At 50.6% G+C, this 17,324-nt stretch overlaps 1 protein-coding gene across 1 annotated transcript; it reads right to left on the bottom strand.

Moving 5' to 3' along the window:
• Nucleotides 1–3,380: 3,380 nt before the first annotated feature.
• Nucleotides 3,381–15,623, bottom strand: TYSND1 (trypsin like peroxisomal matrix peptidase 1). Its single transcript, XM_037495588.2, has 4 exons — nt 14,337–15,623; nt 12,284–12,414; nt 11,160–11,345; nt 3,381–8,359 (listed from the first exon to the last, which is right to left on the bottom strand). The coding sequence occupies exons 1-4, from the start codon at nt 15,500–15,502 to the stop codon at nt 8,142–8,144; spliced, it is 1,701 nt and encodes a 566-aa protein (XP_037351485.1). The 5' UTR covers nt 15,503–15,623; the 3' UTR covers nt 3,381–8,141.
• Nucleotides 15,624–17,324: the final 1,701 nt, after the last annotated feature.

The raw sequence follows: 17,324 nt of genomic DNA, 5'->3' as shown, positions 1-17,324 counted from the left end.
ACCCAAAAGAGACCAGTTTCTGAAAAGAACTCAGTGTCTGCAGAGTGAGTTCCTTCCCCTTTCTTGTTCCTGGAGCAGGCAGCTCAGGGCAGACGGGAGAATTCAGGTGTCATCTTCCTTTGGGAAAACCTAGGCAAAGCAACTTGTACTTCCTCTTGGAAGCCAGTCTGTGGTTTCCTTAACGCCCCCATGATTTGCTCACTGCCTGTGCCCGGATCCTGGCTTCATTTCACCATCACACAAACACTAGGCTGGCCCTGGAGCACACTGCCCTGCCCAACTCGATCACTTCACTAGTGGGGAGTCTAAACAAACAAGGGCTGGCCTGGAAGGGCCTGTTTCTTCCTACAGTGGAGCCCCTCCTGATGTGGGGTTACACACAGTGCTCCTTGGAGGGCTCCTCTTTAGGTGCTGGGGTGAGAGTGCACCAAGCCTGTACACTCATGCAAGAACACACACAACGCAGAGCAGGTATATGCTTTCCATATTTATATAGTCTTCATCTTGGTCTTAAACACAAAGGCAAAGAACCCAGAGGCCTGGAAGCCCCTTCCCAATCTTTGTCTGACCTTCTGCCCTGTGCAGTTCATCCCTCAGGATGATCAGCTCCAGTGCTGCTCCCAGCATCCCCACCCTCATCGCAAATCCAAGGGGCCAAGGAACTCTTGCTGGAGGGGAAGGTGGGGCGTGTTTAGCGGGTCATGCTGGAGGGGAAGTGTCCAGTGTCACTCACTAAAAGCAGCTCGTGGTGGATTCAGGCGTTCTGGTCTTCACCCCAGGCCCTTGGCCTCTGTCCCCGCGGCACCTAGGGCGTCCCTCTAGGGCACCCCGGAACCTATGGACTCTCAGGGAGCGCCAGGCATTTCCTTCCTAGAGAGAGGCTGAAGCTTTCCTCCTGCCTCAGCTTCAGTCAGGTCCGCGCCGGCTTCCACGCAGTGGGGACCCGTGGAGCCATCCCAGGACAGGAGCTTAGGGGTAGGGCAAGAGGCGCCCATCTTATTTGGGGCGATTTATGAGCGGCGAGCGGGGGACAGCCGGGGAGAAGGGGCGAGTTTACGCTGCACTCGCCGGGAGTAAACCTGCCTGTTGATTTGGGGTGCCTGGAGTACCGAGCCTGAGTCCCGCAGCCTAGAGACCGCCCTCTTCTCCCAAGGCCGTGACCCCAGCTCACCGACCTGCGACCGCGTCCGGAGTGTTTTCCTGGCCCGGATGTAGGTCTCCGAGAGGCTCCCTCCCCGGGGCCTCCGCACCGCCCCGCTGCCTCCCGCGGTGGCTCTCGAGCTGGCGGGGCTCGGTCGGCCACCGGCTCGGAGGACCCTCCCGGGGGCGGGGCTCAGCGAGAGCCCGCCCCTCCCCGCCCCTTGGCCGCGCCCCGCCCCGTGGCCGCGCCCCGCCCTGCGCGCTCCCGCGCCTGGGTCCCAAGCCAACTAACTGCCCCAACTATGATGCAGGTGAATGCGAAGCCGATGCTGCCCCGCGGCCCCCGATCCCCGCACCGTGGCCCGGCGCGAGCCCCTCGGAGTCCGAAACCACCTCCGAGTTCGGACTCGCAGTCCCACCGGATCCGCCAGACGCCTTTAAAGCCGCCCGGCCTTGCAGCGCGCGCTCCTGAGCTGTAGCTGCCAGGAGGACCTTGCACGGATTGCCAACCTCCTGCCTTGAGGCATACAGATAAATCCACAAACCCAGTACAGGACCTCTGTATTCCTGGCACTGTTCTGGGTTCTGGGGAACAAAATGGGGCACAAAAATTGGCTTGGTTTCTGTTTTCACTGAAGTAATTGATAGTCTGGGGAAAGCCATAGTAACAACAAAAAGCATTTTCTCACTAATTGCATTTGAAAGATTGAGGGCAAAGGAAGGATTTGCAAAGGTCTCTCTCCAAGAATGAGTAGAGAAAAAGCTATTATTCCAAGAGGTAGGACAAACCGTTGGGAGCAGGACATTGCTGAGGTGGCCAACGACAGCATGGCCCAGCCTAATCAAGATGATACAGAACTGCAGGCCCTGGTGACATCTGCCTGCTATCCCTAGGGCAATGGATGCCACCGCAGGGTTTTAAGTAGAAAAGTGACAGGTCTGAAGTATACTTGTAGGTGAAAAGAATGGGGAAGAAGGAGGGCTGCCTGAAATTGGAGAAACTATCAATAGTTAGGAGGGGAGGCCAAGTAGAAAAAGAGGAGCTTGGACTAGAATCTATAAGGAAACGGACTGATTGATGCAAGCTACAACCTAGAGGGAGGATCAAGTAAAGCTGGCGACAGGTCAAGTATCCCCATCTATGTAATGTGAATAGTGACACCTACCCTAAGAGTGGTGGCAATGATTCAGTGAGCTCATTTATGTGAAAATCATTTATGTGGTGCGTGGCACATGGCTGCCGTGTACCAGGCACCGCTGAGTGCTCAGAGCCACTTATTGTAGCTGTTTCAACTTGCCCAAAGCTGCATGGCACAATGGCAGCTTCCTCCTCCCAGTCCAATGCTGGTGTGAAGATTCTGAGAAAGAGGAGGGCAACAACCACCTCTGGCCGGTTTTTTGGACACAGACCTCACTTTGCTGGACTTCAGGTCCCCAGTCTATGACATCGACCAGAGCACCTGGTTCTCCCAAATCATCGATATTTTGGCTTAATTTTTTAAATTAAGATATAAATCTGTAAAACTGACTTTTAAAATGTATAGTTCAGGGCCTCCCCGGTGGCGCAGCGGTTGAGCGCTGGGTTGCGAAGCTGCGCGCGGCCTCTGCGCGGAAAGGAAAGGAAAGGAAAGGAAAGAGGAGGGGAGGGGAGGGGAGGGGAGGGGGGGAGGGGAGGGGAGGGGAGGGGAGGGGAGGGGAGGGGAGGGGAAGGGAAGGGAAGGGAAGGGAAGGGAAGGGAAGGGAAGGGAGGGAAGGAAAGGAAAGGAAAGGAAAGGAAAGGAAAGGAAAGGAAAGGAAAGGAAAGGAAAGGAAAGGAAAGGAAAGGAAAGGAAAGGAAAGGAAAGGAAAGGAAAGGAAAGGAAAGGAAAGGAAAGGAAAGGAAAGGAAAGGAAAGGAAAGGAAAGGAAACATGCCTCTATAAAAAAAAAATAAAAAAAAAATAAAATGTATAGTTCAGTGGTGTTAAGGTCATGTAGCCATACCATTATCTAACCCCAGGATGTTTTCATCACTTTGAAAGGAAACTCCATACCCATTGGCTGTTACTCTCCTGCCCTTCCTCCACTCTTGCCCTTCCTCCCTGTGGTTTGGGGCGGTCCCTTACAGAGGGGCCCCACCAGCTGGAGAGGAGCCACCAAAAGGGCCAGCAGTGTGACTCATTTCTGGTGAGACAATCCTCCCCGTCCATACAAAAATGACAGCTAATATTTATTGAACACAAACTAAGTGCTTTGAATACTTTCTCAAATTTACTTTTCCCGTGGATGTTTGAGGTAAGTTTTCTTTCTGTCCACTTCACAGGTGAGGCAACTGAGGCTCATAAACTAAGAACTTGGGCAACATCATGCAGCTAGAGAAGCAAAGGAACTGGGCCTTGGAAATCCCTCAACCAGGCATCATCCCTAAGGGAGCCAGAGGTCACTGAGCAGCCAAAGCAGAGTCTCATCTGAGTCAAGCAAGTATTGGAAATTTACTGGGCCCTGTGGGAGCCGTAGAGGTAAATAGAGAGGGTGAGAGCCTTCCCAGGGCAGAGAGACAGCCCTGTGGCTGGGCAAAGTGAGGAAGGTGGATAGAGGGCCCCACTGGACAGGGTGCAAGGGAAGGACTCTGAGAAACTCAGCACCAGCTGGAAGCTGGGAAGGGGAGAGATGTGCTGTGGGTACACACCAGGCTTGGCATGACCCACAGAGCTGGTGTGGCTCATCTCCTAGGACCCGCCCCAAACCACAAAGATCAGGAAGGTGCTTGTCACTCCTCACCTTCTTAGCAACCAACTTAGCAATTGTCCCAGACAGTTCACCCCACCTTACTCCCCATCTCCATGCCACAGTGCCCATAACTTTGGAGCTGAAAATCAGGGCTCCTTGCTTAACAAAGGACTTTTGTCTTTGAACTTTCAGGTGCCTGAATAGTAGTAAGGTGTGGTTTGGATGCCGAAACATTGGCAGTTTGAGGGAACTGTGCCTCTGCTTGTTATTTCTCAGCCCCTTGCAGTGCCGCTGAGTCTTAAACACCGATGGCCCCCAAACCTTCCTGTTCCTGCTCCCATAGCTTCAACCAACAGCAACTAGTTCACCTGTAGTCCAGACCACGTGAAGATCCTCTCCCAGCCTAATGAATGTGCCGTGACTACAGCTCCATGAAGAGCCAGCCCCAGATGATATGAAGAGATTCAAGGGTCAGAGAGGCCTGGATAGCCAAATGCAAACTGCATTTCTGAGGAAGGAGAGACTTGGGTACAAAGGAGGCCAGAGAGAGTGGCCAAAGCAAAGAGGGATGCCCAGTCATCTCTCATACCTAGAGGCTCCCAGAACTTCCTCAGGTCAAGGTGTTTTCTGGTTCTCACCTAGAAGGGCCCCAACTAAACCCTACCTTTATTTAGGCAATATGGTTCTTTGTTCCGTTCACCAAAAAACAGGCTCAAACGATGCCCAGCTTGGCAGAGCCAGCTCTCTACAAAGATCATTTCCCCTTCCATGCTGCAGGAGTCTGTCCTGCTGACAAGCACCTGCCCAGCTAGGGAGGACCCTGCCCATCCTCTCCTGCTCTTGCTTCTGGGTGGGGCAAAATTCTCACAGAAGCACAGTGAGCAACAGTGGTATGTGTCACTTAAGACACAAGAGTGACTTCTGTTCCTCTTCCTAATCAAGTAAAATCAATCACCATACAGATCTATATGGAGCATCCTGCTAGGGATTAGAAGATTGGTTCCATTCAGGAGATAGAGCAAACAAGTAAAGATAATGAGCATAATGGAGCTATGTTTCTCATGGACAGGAAGGAGGTACAAATAGGAAAAAGGAGAAACTATAATGAACCCTACAGAGTTGAATTCAAATTGCAACTATCAGCATTAACTTGTGGCTTATGATACAAAGATAAAAACAAATACAGATGAAAGTTTTGTCTTACCAGAGGGCCTAGAAGCAGCAACACTGAATATAGACAGCACACTTACAACCTAGATCTTGGCTTCTAAATAAAAAGACCCTTGGAGAAACAATTGACTTCAGGGAAAGCACAAAGTAAGCCTAGAACATTTTGAAGGAAGTACTCAAAGAATGATAGGGAGATGCCAAAAGAACAGAGAAGCTAAGCTGGAAGCCATGCTCATTGGCCAATACAGGAAAATTTGAACAGCAAAATGAATATGACAACAATGGATTATTATCTGTAGAATAAATATGAATCCCTAAGTCCACATGGACAGAACTACAGATGGAAAGACTGAAAAGCTCTTATAATAAATGCTGACAAATAAATGTAGGAGAAATAATGAAAATATAAAATTAGCACTTGGCAACAACTGTAGTTATTCAGACCCAACCTATCAATGGATAATAAGCACAAAAGGTGAAAGCAGATAAGGAACGGTATATATTTACACGGTTTCAAAGTATTGCCACAAAATACTTAAATACAAAGAAAACGTTGTATTTAACTTCATAGTAGACAAGCCTGGCAGGCACCATCTGACTCAAATGGGTGTTCTCAGTTGTTGGGCCAGATAAACATTATATGCCACCAATAGGACAGACACAATGATAAGATGCATCACGTTTGTGATACCACAGCCAAAGACACAGAGCATGAACCTACTCACAGGAAGGCAGACCCAAGCTAGACACAGTCATGGCACATGGGTGCAGATTAGATTTTTTGGTTACAAAGGACATCATTGGGGCATTTGGCAAAGTAGATGGGTGAGAGGTGTATGGGGATTCTTGAAATTTTTCTCTAAGTTTGAAATTGTTTCAAAATAAAATCATTTAACAAAAGAAACAGGGATATCTTCTCTCTTTCCCCTGTACACCAGTCAAGTTACAGAGGACCTGGCAGAGAGGACTTTGTGACCCCAGACCTGATGACAGAGCCACAAGAGGGAAGGAGCCAGGGTCCCTCAATCTCTACTGCCCAAGAGCCACCTCCCCATCCCAGTTAGATACACGACTTTGGACTCTCCATGAGCAATATTCTTCTGTTGTCTTAAACCACTGAGATTGAGTGTGATGGGCAGAGGCTGTCTTTTTTACTGCATTATCCTAACTCAGCCTAATACAGCTTGCTGTATTTCTCAATTGAGGCCCCACAGACACTTCAAGGAAACTTCTTGTCCCTAAATTTGTCAGCCACCCATCATTACCCTTGCGGAGATCTGGACCCCGTTTAACCTTTCTCTGTCTCTGCACTGGCCCCACATCCAATAAGTTTCCCCTCCCGTATCATCGCTTGATCTTCTGCACCCTCCCTGGTCCTACCTTAGCCAACTTCTCCCTGCCCAGGGTCATTGCAATTAGTCCTCCCGTCTCCAGTCTTGCTCCCTTCCAATTTCAATTACTCAGCACTCCCAGAACATGCAGGTGGCTTCACTCGTCCCTGTCCCAGCTCCCATTCTCTCAACCTGGACACCCTGTTTCCAGTCCACTTGTTCAACACTGACTCTGCTTTCAGGTTCTGCTCATGATCAGCTTGAAGCTTGCCTGACCCTCTGTCCCCGAGCCCCTGGACATATTGCACCTGAACAGGACAAAGCTGCTCCGTTCATGAAACAAATGGGCTGACACAATAGTCTCCCTTTAACTCCTTGGTGCCCACACAGGGAATAAGTCCTCCCCCTCCCCCTCCCAGCAGTCACAACTTAACCTTCATCCCTACTACCATTAATGCACTATGGCACTTCTCTCAAGCTAACTTTGCCCTCTGGACCCACCCCTAATCTATAAAGAGAAGACAATTATCACAGGACTGTTCTATGGTTACCCAGAGTTGGCACTCAACAATCAGATTTTAGAAAAAAACTACTTCCAGTGATTCTCTGCTTAGAATTAGCCTCCCTGTCACCCCCAAGCAGTCATCCACCATTTAATGACTTAATGATCATTTCTTGAGGCCCATGTACAGGGCCCTGGGCACACAGTGAGTGTTCCTGACTGGAAGGGTTGGTCTTAACACCTCCTTGGGGGCTGCCTTGGCCTCATTCATGCCTGAATCCCCTAAAGCCCATCCACCCCAGGGGTCTAAAACAGGCCGAGCACATCCTGGACCCTCTGAACACTTCCTTCTGAGCCAAGACCACCACCTTCTGGGACCTACAAGCCCACCCGGTGCTGACAGGTTCTATGACCAGCTACCAAGGACCAGTCTGGCACGAGAATATCCCAGGAGATCAGCACCCCCTGCCCCAACAAGAAAGCAGTACAGAAAAGGTGTATTTCTATGCCTGATGTTTGCCTCTTCCTAATTCAACTCTAGAAACAAAGAAGAAAGAATCTGATGTACATCAGTATAGATGTTTTCCCACAGGTTATGTTTATTCCCAAACCCCAAATAGATAATTCTACCCACCGACATCCCTGAGACCCATTTTAAGGGCTGGAAAATTAAGGCACTGGATCAGAGCAGCCCTGTAGGGCAATGTCCCCTAACATGCAAAGACCCAGGTCTGGCAGAACAGAACAGAGAGGTGCTCCTCTTGCCTCTCAGAGCAAGGCCCTACAGGTACAGGGCCCTGGGCACACAGTGAGTGTTCCTGACTGGCAGAGTTGGTCTTAACACCTCCTTAGCACCTCTCTACTGAGGCTTCTAAGGCAGCCTCAGTGCTCCCCATCAACCCAATTCTGACTGAGAGCAGAGAGGAATCGAGGCCTCAGAACAGCAGCAGCTCCAGACAGGGAACAGTTGTGGAACCAGGCTGGGCCCGTCTTCCAGCCAGCACCAGGGCCCTTGTGCAGTTGTAGTGGGGCCCCCAAAAGAGGAAATCAGAGCTGAATCTAGTGCCAGAGGGATAGAAAGAAGTAGGGGCTCAAGAAAGCACCCCAAACAGGCTGCCAGGTTGAAGACCCATGGAGCTGAGAAACATTTGATCTAGACTCCAGAGCTGAACGCAGTGGGTGAGATGGGGAGGCAGTCCCACAAGGAAGGGCACACCACGTCAGGATATCAGCCTTGGCACTTCTTGGGGGTATCATGGTCACTCTTCTCTCCGGCAGGGTAACACAGTCTCAGAGCTTACTCCTAGGGGCCTCTGGGAGGGGCCGCTGCAGCCGCCACACCACCCTCACGGGCTCGGGGGCATTGTCCAGCTCCCGAAGGCCGCCCAGGTCGCCCGTCTGGCTGTAGCGCTGCAGGGCAGGCTGCAACACTGTGATGGGGATGCTGAAGTTCAGGTGAGGGTACGTGGCCCCTGTGTTGTTATCCCGGGTGTTGCTGGCGACGATGCCTATTGAGGAGTTAGAGAGGAAAAGAGGGTGTGAGTAGGAGGACAGACATGGTTGGGAAGGGCAGCCCATCCCCACTCTAAAAGTCCCAGGTTTCTTGAAGGCTTGAAGCCCCCTCATAGTGACAATTACTGGACTTGGGACACTGGATGCCCCTCATCCTGGTCCCCCGTTCCAGCTTCACTTTCTCCTTAACAGCATCAGCATCTAACATACCATATATCTATCTTATTTTGTTATCTTTCTCTCCAAGTACTGTCAGCTCCGCGAGGGCAGGACTTCGTTTTGGTCATGCTGTCTCCTCAGTACCTAGAACAGTGCCTGGCACAGAGGAGACACTCAATAAACACTTATTAATGAATAAATGAATCGGAATCCGACCAACAGACAAGTTTTGTTTGGCCTGCACGGGTGTGTATGTGTATGTAATTTTTTTAGATAAATATAGACTTCTATAAGCCTTGCCAAAACAGTATAGAGCTCCTGTTTTCCTTTGTCCAGCTTTTGTTTTTGTTAATATCTTGTTACCAAAAACATTGATGAAAACCAAGAAATTAACCTCGGTGCAATGCTATTAGCTGAAGTATAGAATTCATTTGGATTTCACCAGTTTCTCCATTAATGCATTTTATGCTCCAGGGGATCCAATCCAGGATCCCCCAAGGCATTTAGTTGCCATGTCTCCTCCAATCTGAGTCAGTTCTGTGGTCTTTATCTTTCATAGCATTGGCACTTTGAAGAGTAGAGATCAGTTATTCTGTAAAGTATCCCACAATGTGGGTTTACCTGCTCTTTTCCCATAAGATCGATATATTACATCAAGAAGACCAACTTGCTTTTCTCATTGCATCCCATCAGGAGGTGTGTGATTTCCAGAAGCATTACTTGTGGTGCTAATTACTGTCACTGGGCTAAGCTGCCCTCTGCCAGGTTTCTTCACTGCACACTCACTGTTTTTCCCTTTAGAAAGTACAGGCAGGCACACCTCAGACACTGCAGGTTCAGGTTAGACCACCTCAAAAAAGTGAATATTGCACCAATATTTTGGTTTCCCAGGGCACATAAAAGTTATGTCTATAATATAGTCGATTAGGTATGCAATAGCATTGTCCAAAAGAGAGTATATCCCTCAATTAAAAAATATTTTATTGCTAAAAAATACTAACCATCATTTGAGCCTTTAGCAAGTCATCATCTTCCTGTTGGTGGAGGGTCTTGTAAAAAAAAAAAAAAAAACAAAGAAGGCAACTAAATGAGATATGCCCTCTACTAAATGCTTTAGGCTTCTGCAAATGTTCTGTTTCTATGTAAATTTTGGTCCAGATTTGAGCATCATCTGGTGGATCTTGTCTGCAGCAGCTCCTACTGCGGTGTTCTAATAGTGATTTCCTATATTCCGCATTTCTTCTACATTCTACATTCTTCTGAGGTGTCACTTGTCTCCATTTAAAATTAATTCAGTGATTTAAGTGATGAGTCTGTGTGGATTCATAATAGTCACTCTTGTCTTCGGTTTGTTGCTCAAGTTGTTCCAGTGGCGCCTCCTTCAGATTGGCTCCTGGTTCTTTCGACATTTGATGTGCTCCATTGTTTTGTTGGAGTTGGTAGCATTTTCTTCCTTTCTAGCATTACAAGCTCCAGGATAAATTCTTGAATTTTCCCTGCCCCAGTCCTGTAATCAACCAGTTGTTGGTTTCTTTTATTAAAGAATGTCTCTTAGAAACCAAAATTCAGGCTCTAGTTGAGCTCATTGCAACTGGGATGTCACTGCTTCTAGCCCCTCAATGGACCAAGCTAGATTACATATATAATTTATATACACACGTATATTCTTATGTACATAAAATACACACTAATTCATGCACCCACATGCATCTGTATTATTTATGTGCCAACCAGTATATGGGGGAAATGGAATGCAGGTTGTGACAAATGGATCCCGCTGTATTACAAGTGAATCACCAGCACACTGAACGTGAGGGAGAGGAAGGAACTGACCCAAGAAACTAGCAAGAGTGTTTGCGTGGACACTTCAAGGCTAAAGATAAAAAGGCTGCACTCAAACACCTCACTCTAGTTGGTAAATTTGTTTCTCAGAGAGGTGTGGGCTAGGAATTCTGAAGCTCCTTAATTTATATACCAGGGTCAGAAAAATAAGTAAATCTACTGTAGATGGCACAGCAAGGCCTCCCACACAGAGGAAGCAGTCAGAAACAAGGAGAGGGGAGGCTGTTGCTGGAGTCCTTTTGGACTCAAGTTTGGCTTTTTTTTTTTTTTTTAAATAAACAGACTGTCTTATTAAAAATCTGAACTACTTGGCAATTTTAAAATTGAAAGATTTAACAATCATTTTTTTCAAATTCACATTTTCTAGGGGAAAACTGGAGAATCAGTCAGCATTAGGTCCACGTTCCTTCCTAAAGTGGCAACAACATGCTAGAGCTAAGTGGTGCTAACCCCAGTTTCACCCCTCACCTCTCCCAGCCATTGACTTTACTTGCTCATTCATTAGCCAACCTCTGTAGGCTTTTGAGTTTGAAACCTTCGGATTAACCCAACTACTGAGTTTGAAAGATCAAATGAGATTAAGTGACATACCTAAGACTGTGCCTTCGAGGCAGTGGCTTAGAGGCAGAAAAGAAACCAGAACTCAGGTCTCTTCCCTCCTGGATAAGCATTCACCCCTTTCCACTAATTGCAGCTTCCAAACGGGGGTGGCACCCAGGGCTGTCGTGGAACACTGTCTGGTTAAGCCTTAGGCTCTGGCATGGGGAAGTCTGGGAGAGGGGCCAGAGAGCTTACCCAGGAGGTTCCCTGAGTAGGTGGAGAAGAGGGGTCCCCCACTAGAGCCTCCGTGCACAGCACACGTGGTCTGCAGCATCACCGGTGTGTCATCCACCTGCACCACGGCTGACAGGATGCCTGAGGTCACTGAGGGACCACAAGTCTGGCCGAAGACACCGAAGCCCACCACACTGACAGCCTCACCTGCCAGGAAGGGAAGGGGAGAGAACCTTGGGAGCCTCTTCTCTCTGGCAGGGCTCCCCAACCCCGCCCCTGCTCCCTCCAGCATTCTAAACCTGCTCTGTTCTTCCATTTTCTGCTCACAGTCCTGCTTCCACACAGCATCCCCAGAGCCCCACAGGTGGCTGCCAGAACCCCCACTGAGCTCCCAGCATTGTATCTGCTGTATTCATTCCCCTGTGGGACTGGCTAGTCACTTTTTGGGGCTCCTAGCACCTAACAAGGTGCTCAATGAATGTTTACAGCATTAACAGCCATCTTCTCATGGAACTAAGAAGCATGTTAGTGAGAAAAGAAAAATAGTACTTGGACGCCACAAGGCACAGGGCTAAGGGCTTCACAGATCTCTCACCCACTCCTGACAACACCCAAGAGTAGGGACCATTTTATTCCCACTTCACAGATGTAGAAACTGAGGCAGAGAACATTAAGTTGTCTGTCCAAGGACACAGGGCTAATAAGTGGCAAAAGAGATGGCAAGTCTGTCATTCTATCACACTGTACCCACAAAGTGAGACCACTGCTACTACAGTGGCAGCATCACAGTCTTACTCAAATCATGCCACTAGGGCCTCAAACATGCAACAGCTGTCTGACCAGGCTGCAGAGTGCCTTGAGGCTCAGCACCTCCACACTACATGGCTGTAGGGGCCAGGAACAAGGTACCCTTACCCTCTGCTGGGGATTCCACCTGCCCCCTAGCATCTGTGGTCTGCTGGGCAAGAGCAGGAAAGCCTCCAAGAGCAATTCCAGCCTGATGCCACTCTGACTCAGTACTCCAGCAGAGGTGGAAAAGGGAGCTGGCCTGGGGGACTGGCCCCTGATCTTCAGGGTTGGAGCACCCAGTCCTGACTCTCCTTCCTAAGTTCGGCCCAGACCAGAAGGCACCCTTTGTCCTTTACCTTCATGGAAATTCTCAGCGGGCACAGGTCTGGGGACCCCATCTAGCTCTTCCTCCAGACTCACCACCGCTGTATCATAGGGAGACGTCTCCTGGGTGGCAAACACCACACGTCCCCAGATACGGACACTCCTGGGAGCAAGGGAAACAAAATGACATGTGAGCTTTCTGGCCATTAGCACTGGAGGAAGCAAGATGGGTGACAGTAAAAGTCATGAACTTGGGGGGGTCTCCCTGGTGGCGCAGGGGTTGAACACAGCACTGTGAAGCTATCCACAGCCCCCGCAGCACGAGTTCTATTCCCAGCCGTCCAGGAAGCTACCCATATGGGGCAGCAGACCTCTCCTGTCTGCTGCTCCCCTCAGCAGTGTATTTCGGTCAGTCTGCCTATTGTTCCCTACTCTGTCTCTGGTGAATCCTCTCATCCCCCGCACCTCTGGCCTGTAACCCAGTTTTTGTATGCATAAATAAATAAATCTTTTTTTAAAAAAAGTCATGAACTTGGGAGTTGAAAGTCTGGTGTCACCCTGAAACCTACCAGTCAGGCAACTCTGAGCATGTTACTTAACCCTTCGGTGGTATTTCCAAAGATGCTTTACAAACTGTAAAGTACCTCTTCATAAAGTTTCCTGGCCTTCACTCACTAAGATCATAAACACCTATCATCTCATGAGCACTGTGAGCCAGGCCTGGTGTTAATGCTCTATGGACATCATTTAGTTCTCACAACTGTTCTCACAACCAAATACTAATATCTCTATTTCAGACAGTGCCATTTCAGGCCCAGAGAGGCTGATCAACTTTCCCAAGGTGACAAAATGGTAGGACCCGGGGCAAACATTCCGAGCATTTTCCTTCAGTGTCCCATTTGATGCTCACGATCCTGAAGGCTGGTGGGAGAGGCATATGATTCCATCCCTCTGGGTCCTTATCTCTATAAATACTGGCACAGGAGTTACTACATGCAAGGCTCTGTTCCAAGACTTTACATGTCAATTTATGGAGAGGCAACTTACAGAGATTAAGGGGCTTCCTGCTACACACTCTGCAGGGGTAGCTTCCAGTAGACTTGGAGGCTTCTGTGTGTGGTGGTAGAGGGGGAAAGAAGGGGTAACGGGGAGACCACACACAGGGAAATGCTCATTATAAGTTTTCCCTATATAAAGCATGGCTATCCTGTAGGCTGCCAGTGGGAGATCCCTATGGCATAGTCAGGCTGGGTGAACCTTGGAAATTGAGTTGAGGGATTTGGAAAGGCCTACAAGGTAGGGTTGAGCCAGGCACAGGAAAACATCAGGCATTGATACCTAGGTGCTGCAGCTGCTTTGCTTTGACCTAAGTTAAGCACCTGGGACTACAGAGGAACTAGAACCTATACTAGAAAAGTAAGCCAGGAAACTGAGTCTGCTGTCCCCACTGTCAGAGCAAGTGGAAGTAAAGGAGGGCAGAGCCCTTTTCCCTGCAGAGGAAACAAATGACTAAAGTCACAACCTCGTTGCCCACCAGGAGCATCCAAATAGTGTTCAAAATAGGTCAGTCTGCCTGGGCCCCACTCCCATATTCTAATTGGGTGGAACCCCACACCTGTAATTTTGATCCAAAGGGAAGTTCTGGTTAAGATCTAAGAGTTAAGTCAAAAAGACTAACACACATATCTCATTATCCAAGGATAATGGCTCAGCATCCTGAGCCCCTGGGACTTCACCAGCACATTCAGGAAAAAGGGCAGAGTTAGGAAGTCTGCAATCAAGGGCCTGGTGGTGGGTGGGGGTGCTGAGATCTGAGACAGAGAAACCTCCCGCAAGGAATTCAGACTGTGAAGGGGCAATCAAACATACCAGCCTGCGCTGCAGGGTGACCCACTGTTCCCAAACCCAGAGTTGCCTGGCATCTTGTCCAAGTTCCATGCACTCCCTACCAGAGAGGTCTCGTCTGGGTGCCAAAGATGACGGGTCCGCCCCGGGCCCCTCATCACCAACGCATCAGCGCCAGGCCAGGCCTACACAATCCTCGGGATTAAGATTTGAGACGTGGGGAGCGGGCGGCACACTTACTTAGGGCTGGTGGACCACACCAGGACCCTGGCCGCCTCCCGAGGGGCGACGTGCCGACAAGTCACCACAAGGCGTGGCGTCACGGCCACTCCGGAGCCCCACACAGTGCCGCACTCCACCAGCACGGCCGAAGCTGCCCACGGGGACGCAGGGTCCTGGAGGGGCAGGCCCCACGGGGCTCCCTCTTCAGGGGGCAGGAGGGCGGCCAGGGCGGCGGCGTCGGGGGCCAGGCGGCCGAGCGCCACTCGGGCGGCGCGGACGAGAGGGGCGGCGGCGCAGAGCAGCGAGAGGCCCACCCACTCGCGGGCCTTCCAGCAGAGCGGCGCCGCCACCAGCGCCACGAGCGCGCCCGCCGGCCGCACGGCGAACACGCCGCCGCCCTCGGTGCCCGGCAGGCAGCGCGCGTCGGTGAGCAGCAGCGGGCCGGCCGCGTTGCTCAGCACGCCGCGGCTGAGCGTGTTGAGGAAGATGTCCGGGCAGAAGGCCCCGAACGGGGAGCCGCAGGCCAGCAACGGCGCGCCCTTGGGCACAGCCCCCAAAGGCGCCACGGCCACCGCGGGCCCGCGCTCCTTGGGGTCGTCCTCCCGGCCGGGCCGCACGCGCAGCAGCGCGAACCAGCCCAGCGCCCGCAGCTGGTCCTCCTCCTCGTCCTCCGGCGCCTCGTCGTCCGGCGCCGCGCCCGCAAAGCGCCACAGCTCGGCCGCGTCGCCTCCGAAGAGGCTCGCGAAGTGGGCCCGGAAGGCCGGGCAGCTCAGCAGCAGCAGCAGCTCGGCGGGGCGCGGGGGCTGCAAGGGCGGCCCGCGAGGCCGGGTCAGCGGGCCCGGCTCCAGGCCCGCGCACTGGGGCGTGCACAGGCCGGGGCGGCCCAGCTCCGCGCGGCCTGAGGAACTGGCGGCCATTGGACTCCACAGAACGTGCAGGCGCAGGTCGTCGGTGCAGCTGCTGCCCGGCAGGAAGGCGGCGCCCTCCGCGGTCAGCGCCCCGCTGCCGGCTCGCAGAAAAGGGGTGAAGATGCCCCCATGGCACAGCACCAGGCCAGGGCTGCGGCTCAGGATCACCCCACTGCAGCTCCACGAGCCCTCTTCGGGCTGCCCGGCGCGGGAGGCGTTCACCACGCAGCCCGTCAGCTCGGCCGCCCTCATGGCGGACCCCCACCGCCGCGCCATGGCCTCGGGGATGGCGCGGCCGGGGCTCGGGGAGGACCAGGCAGCTAGCGGGGAGCCGGGACGCGATCCGTTGACACAACGCAGCACCACGCACAACCGCCAGCCGGCGCCGCGAGCGCGACCCAGGTCTTCCTCCTCGGGCGCGATTGGCTAAACCCCAGCAGGCCTGATTGGCTAGGTTTGAGGCTGCGTCCTCATTGGCTGCTGAGACTGACCCCCCCCCCTTCTTTCCCCAGTTGGTTTGTCCCACCTGTACCTCGTCTGGAGAGCAGCATGCCCGGAGGGCCGGGCCGGGTGCAGAGGGCGCCGGGCTTTAGCCAGAATGGGAAGGGGAAGGGGAAAGAAGGGGTAACCCTTTTGGAGCCTAATTTCCTCTAAGCTCGTTGGACTACAGGAAAGTCACTGGCATGGCTAGACTTGCCCAGGCCATGACAGTACCTGTTAACATCTGCCTAGATCGAGAGGACATTTGCTCTCTGACCCCTGGGGTAATACGAGCGAAGAAATCCTTGGTCAACTCAGTGTTTTGGATTTTGTAAGTAAATCCTACAAAAATCCACTAGGCGGCTGGCGCTCACATGATTACATCTGGAGCCTTTTGATGCCAAAGTTCTTCACAACTTGACTATAATGAAGAGTAACTGAAGTAAAAAAAAATGTTTATGTATTGTATTTTGCGGTATGCACATTTCACATGACTTTATAACCACCACTTTATAACCCTGACCAGATTTATCTAGGTCAGCGGGGGGGAAATATAAGAGCCCAAATATAAAAAGTTCAGGTTTTGGGACACCATGCATCCTCTCTCACTCAAATCTGCAGTTGTGTTTAGCATGCAAAAGCTAACAATTGGGGAGGCTGTGTTCCAATGAAACTTTACTTATGGACACTTTAAGTTTGAATTCCATATAGTTGTCCTATGTCAAAAATAGCATCCTTATGATAAGTTTCTCTACACTTAAAGTGGGCCAGATTTGGCCTATGAGATGTAGTTTGCCACCCTTGATCTAACTAAAATAGCATAAAACATTACTTTTCCAAAGAAGTATCGGTGAGGACAGAGGAACATTGAAGGGTTTTATGATAGCCCCAAAACTTTCACCTCAAGCTAGTATTATTGTATCGCTAAAACACACATTAATTGTAATGATTGTTTTAGTACATATTTGTCTGCAGTTATAAAAATATTCAATTACTACTTAAGTTACATAACTTTTCTGCCTCAATTCCTTTACAAAATAAGTGCTGTTTGGTATATACACACATTAGGTAATAAGGGAGCTCCCAATGCTCCAGTGACAAACCAGTTTGAGAAGTGGCTGTAGGGACAGGGGGGCCAGTGGAAATGAATTTTTCACATAGTAGGCACATTCTTTAGTTCTGTTGACACAGAAGACGGCTTGATTAAGGTCAAATCTCTAAACTACCCCAACTTCCTAGTAATTAAGTTTCTTTCTCTCTAGAGCCCAGTCGTTCTCCCTTAATGACGCTCAAGCCTCCGGGACGAACTGTTATACGTCAAGCATTTTTGTGTTTATGGCACAACTCAGCAGAGAGTCCCAAGCCACAGCCAGCAGCTGAGGTGAGACCTCTTGAGTGCTAGGCTCATTGACTCAGACTTTAAGTCTCCTGTTCCATTCTGAAACTAGTAACACAAACACCACCACGTGAACACAGAACCCATGGCATCCTTTCATAGAAGACATTCGTTTCAATCACAGGATGTGTCCAATAATTTATACTCACATCAAAAAGAACTTGTTCCAGGGCAGTGTGGGGAGAAGAAAAAAAAAAAAAAAAGAACTTCCATTTTGCTTCC

Source organism: Talpa occidentalis, unplaced genomic scaffold (genome assembly GCF_014898055.3).
Source record: "Talpa occidentalis isolate TD23 unplaced genomic scaffold, MPIMG_talOcc4v2.1 talOcc4.8, whole genome shotgun sequence".
Taxonomy (NCBI): Eukaryota; Metazoa; Chordata; class Mammalia; order Eulipotyphla; family Talpidae; genus Talpa; species Talpa occidentalis.
This window is presented reverse-complemented; position numbering and strand designations above follow the sequence as displayed.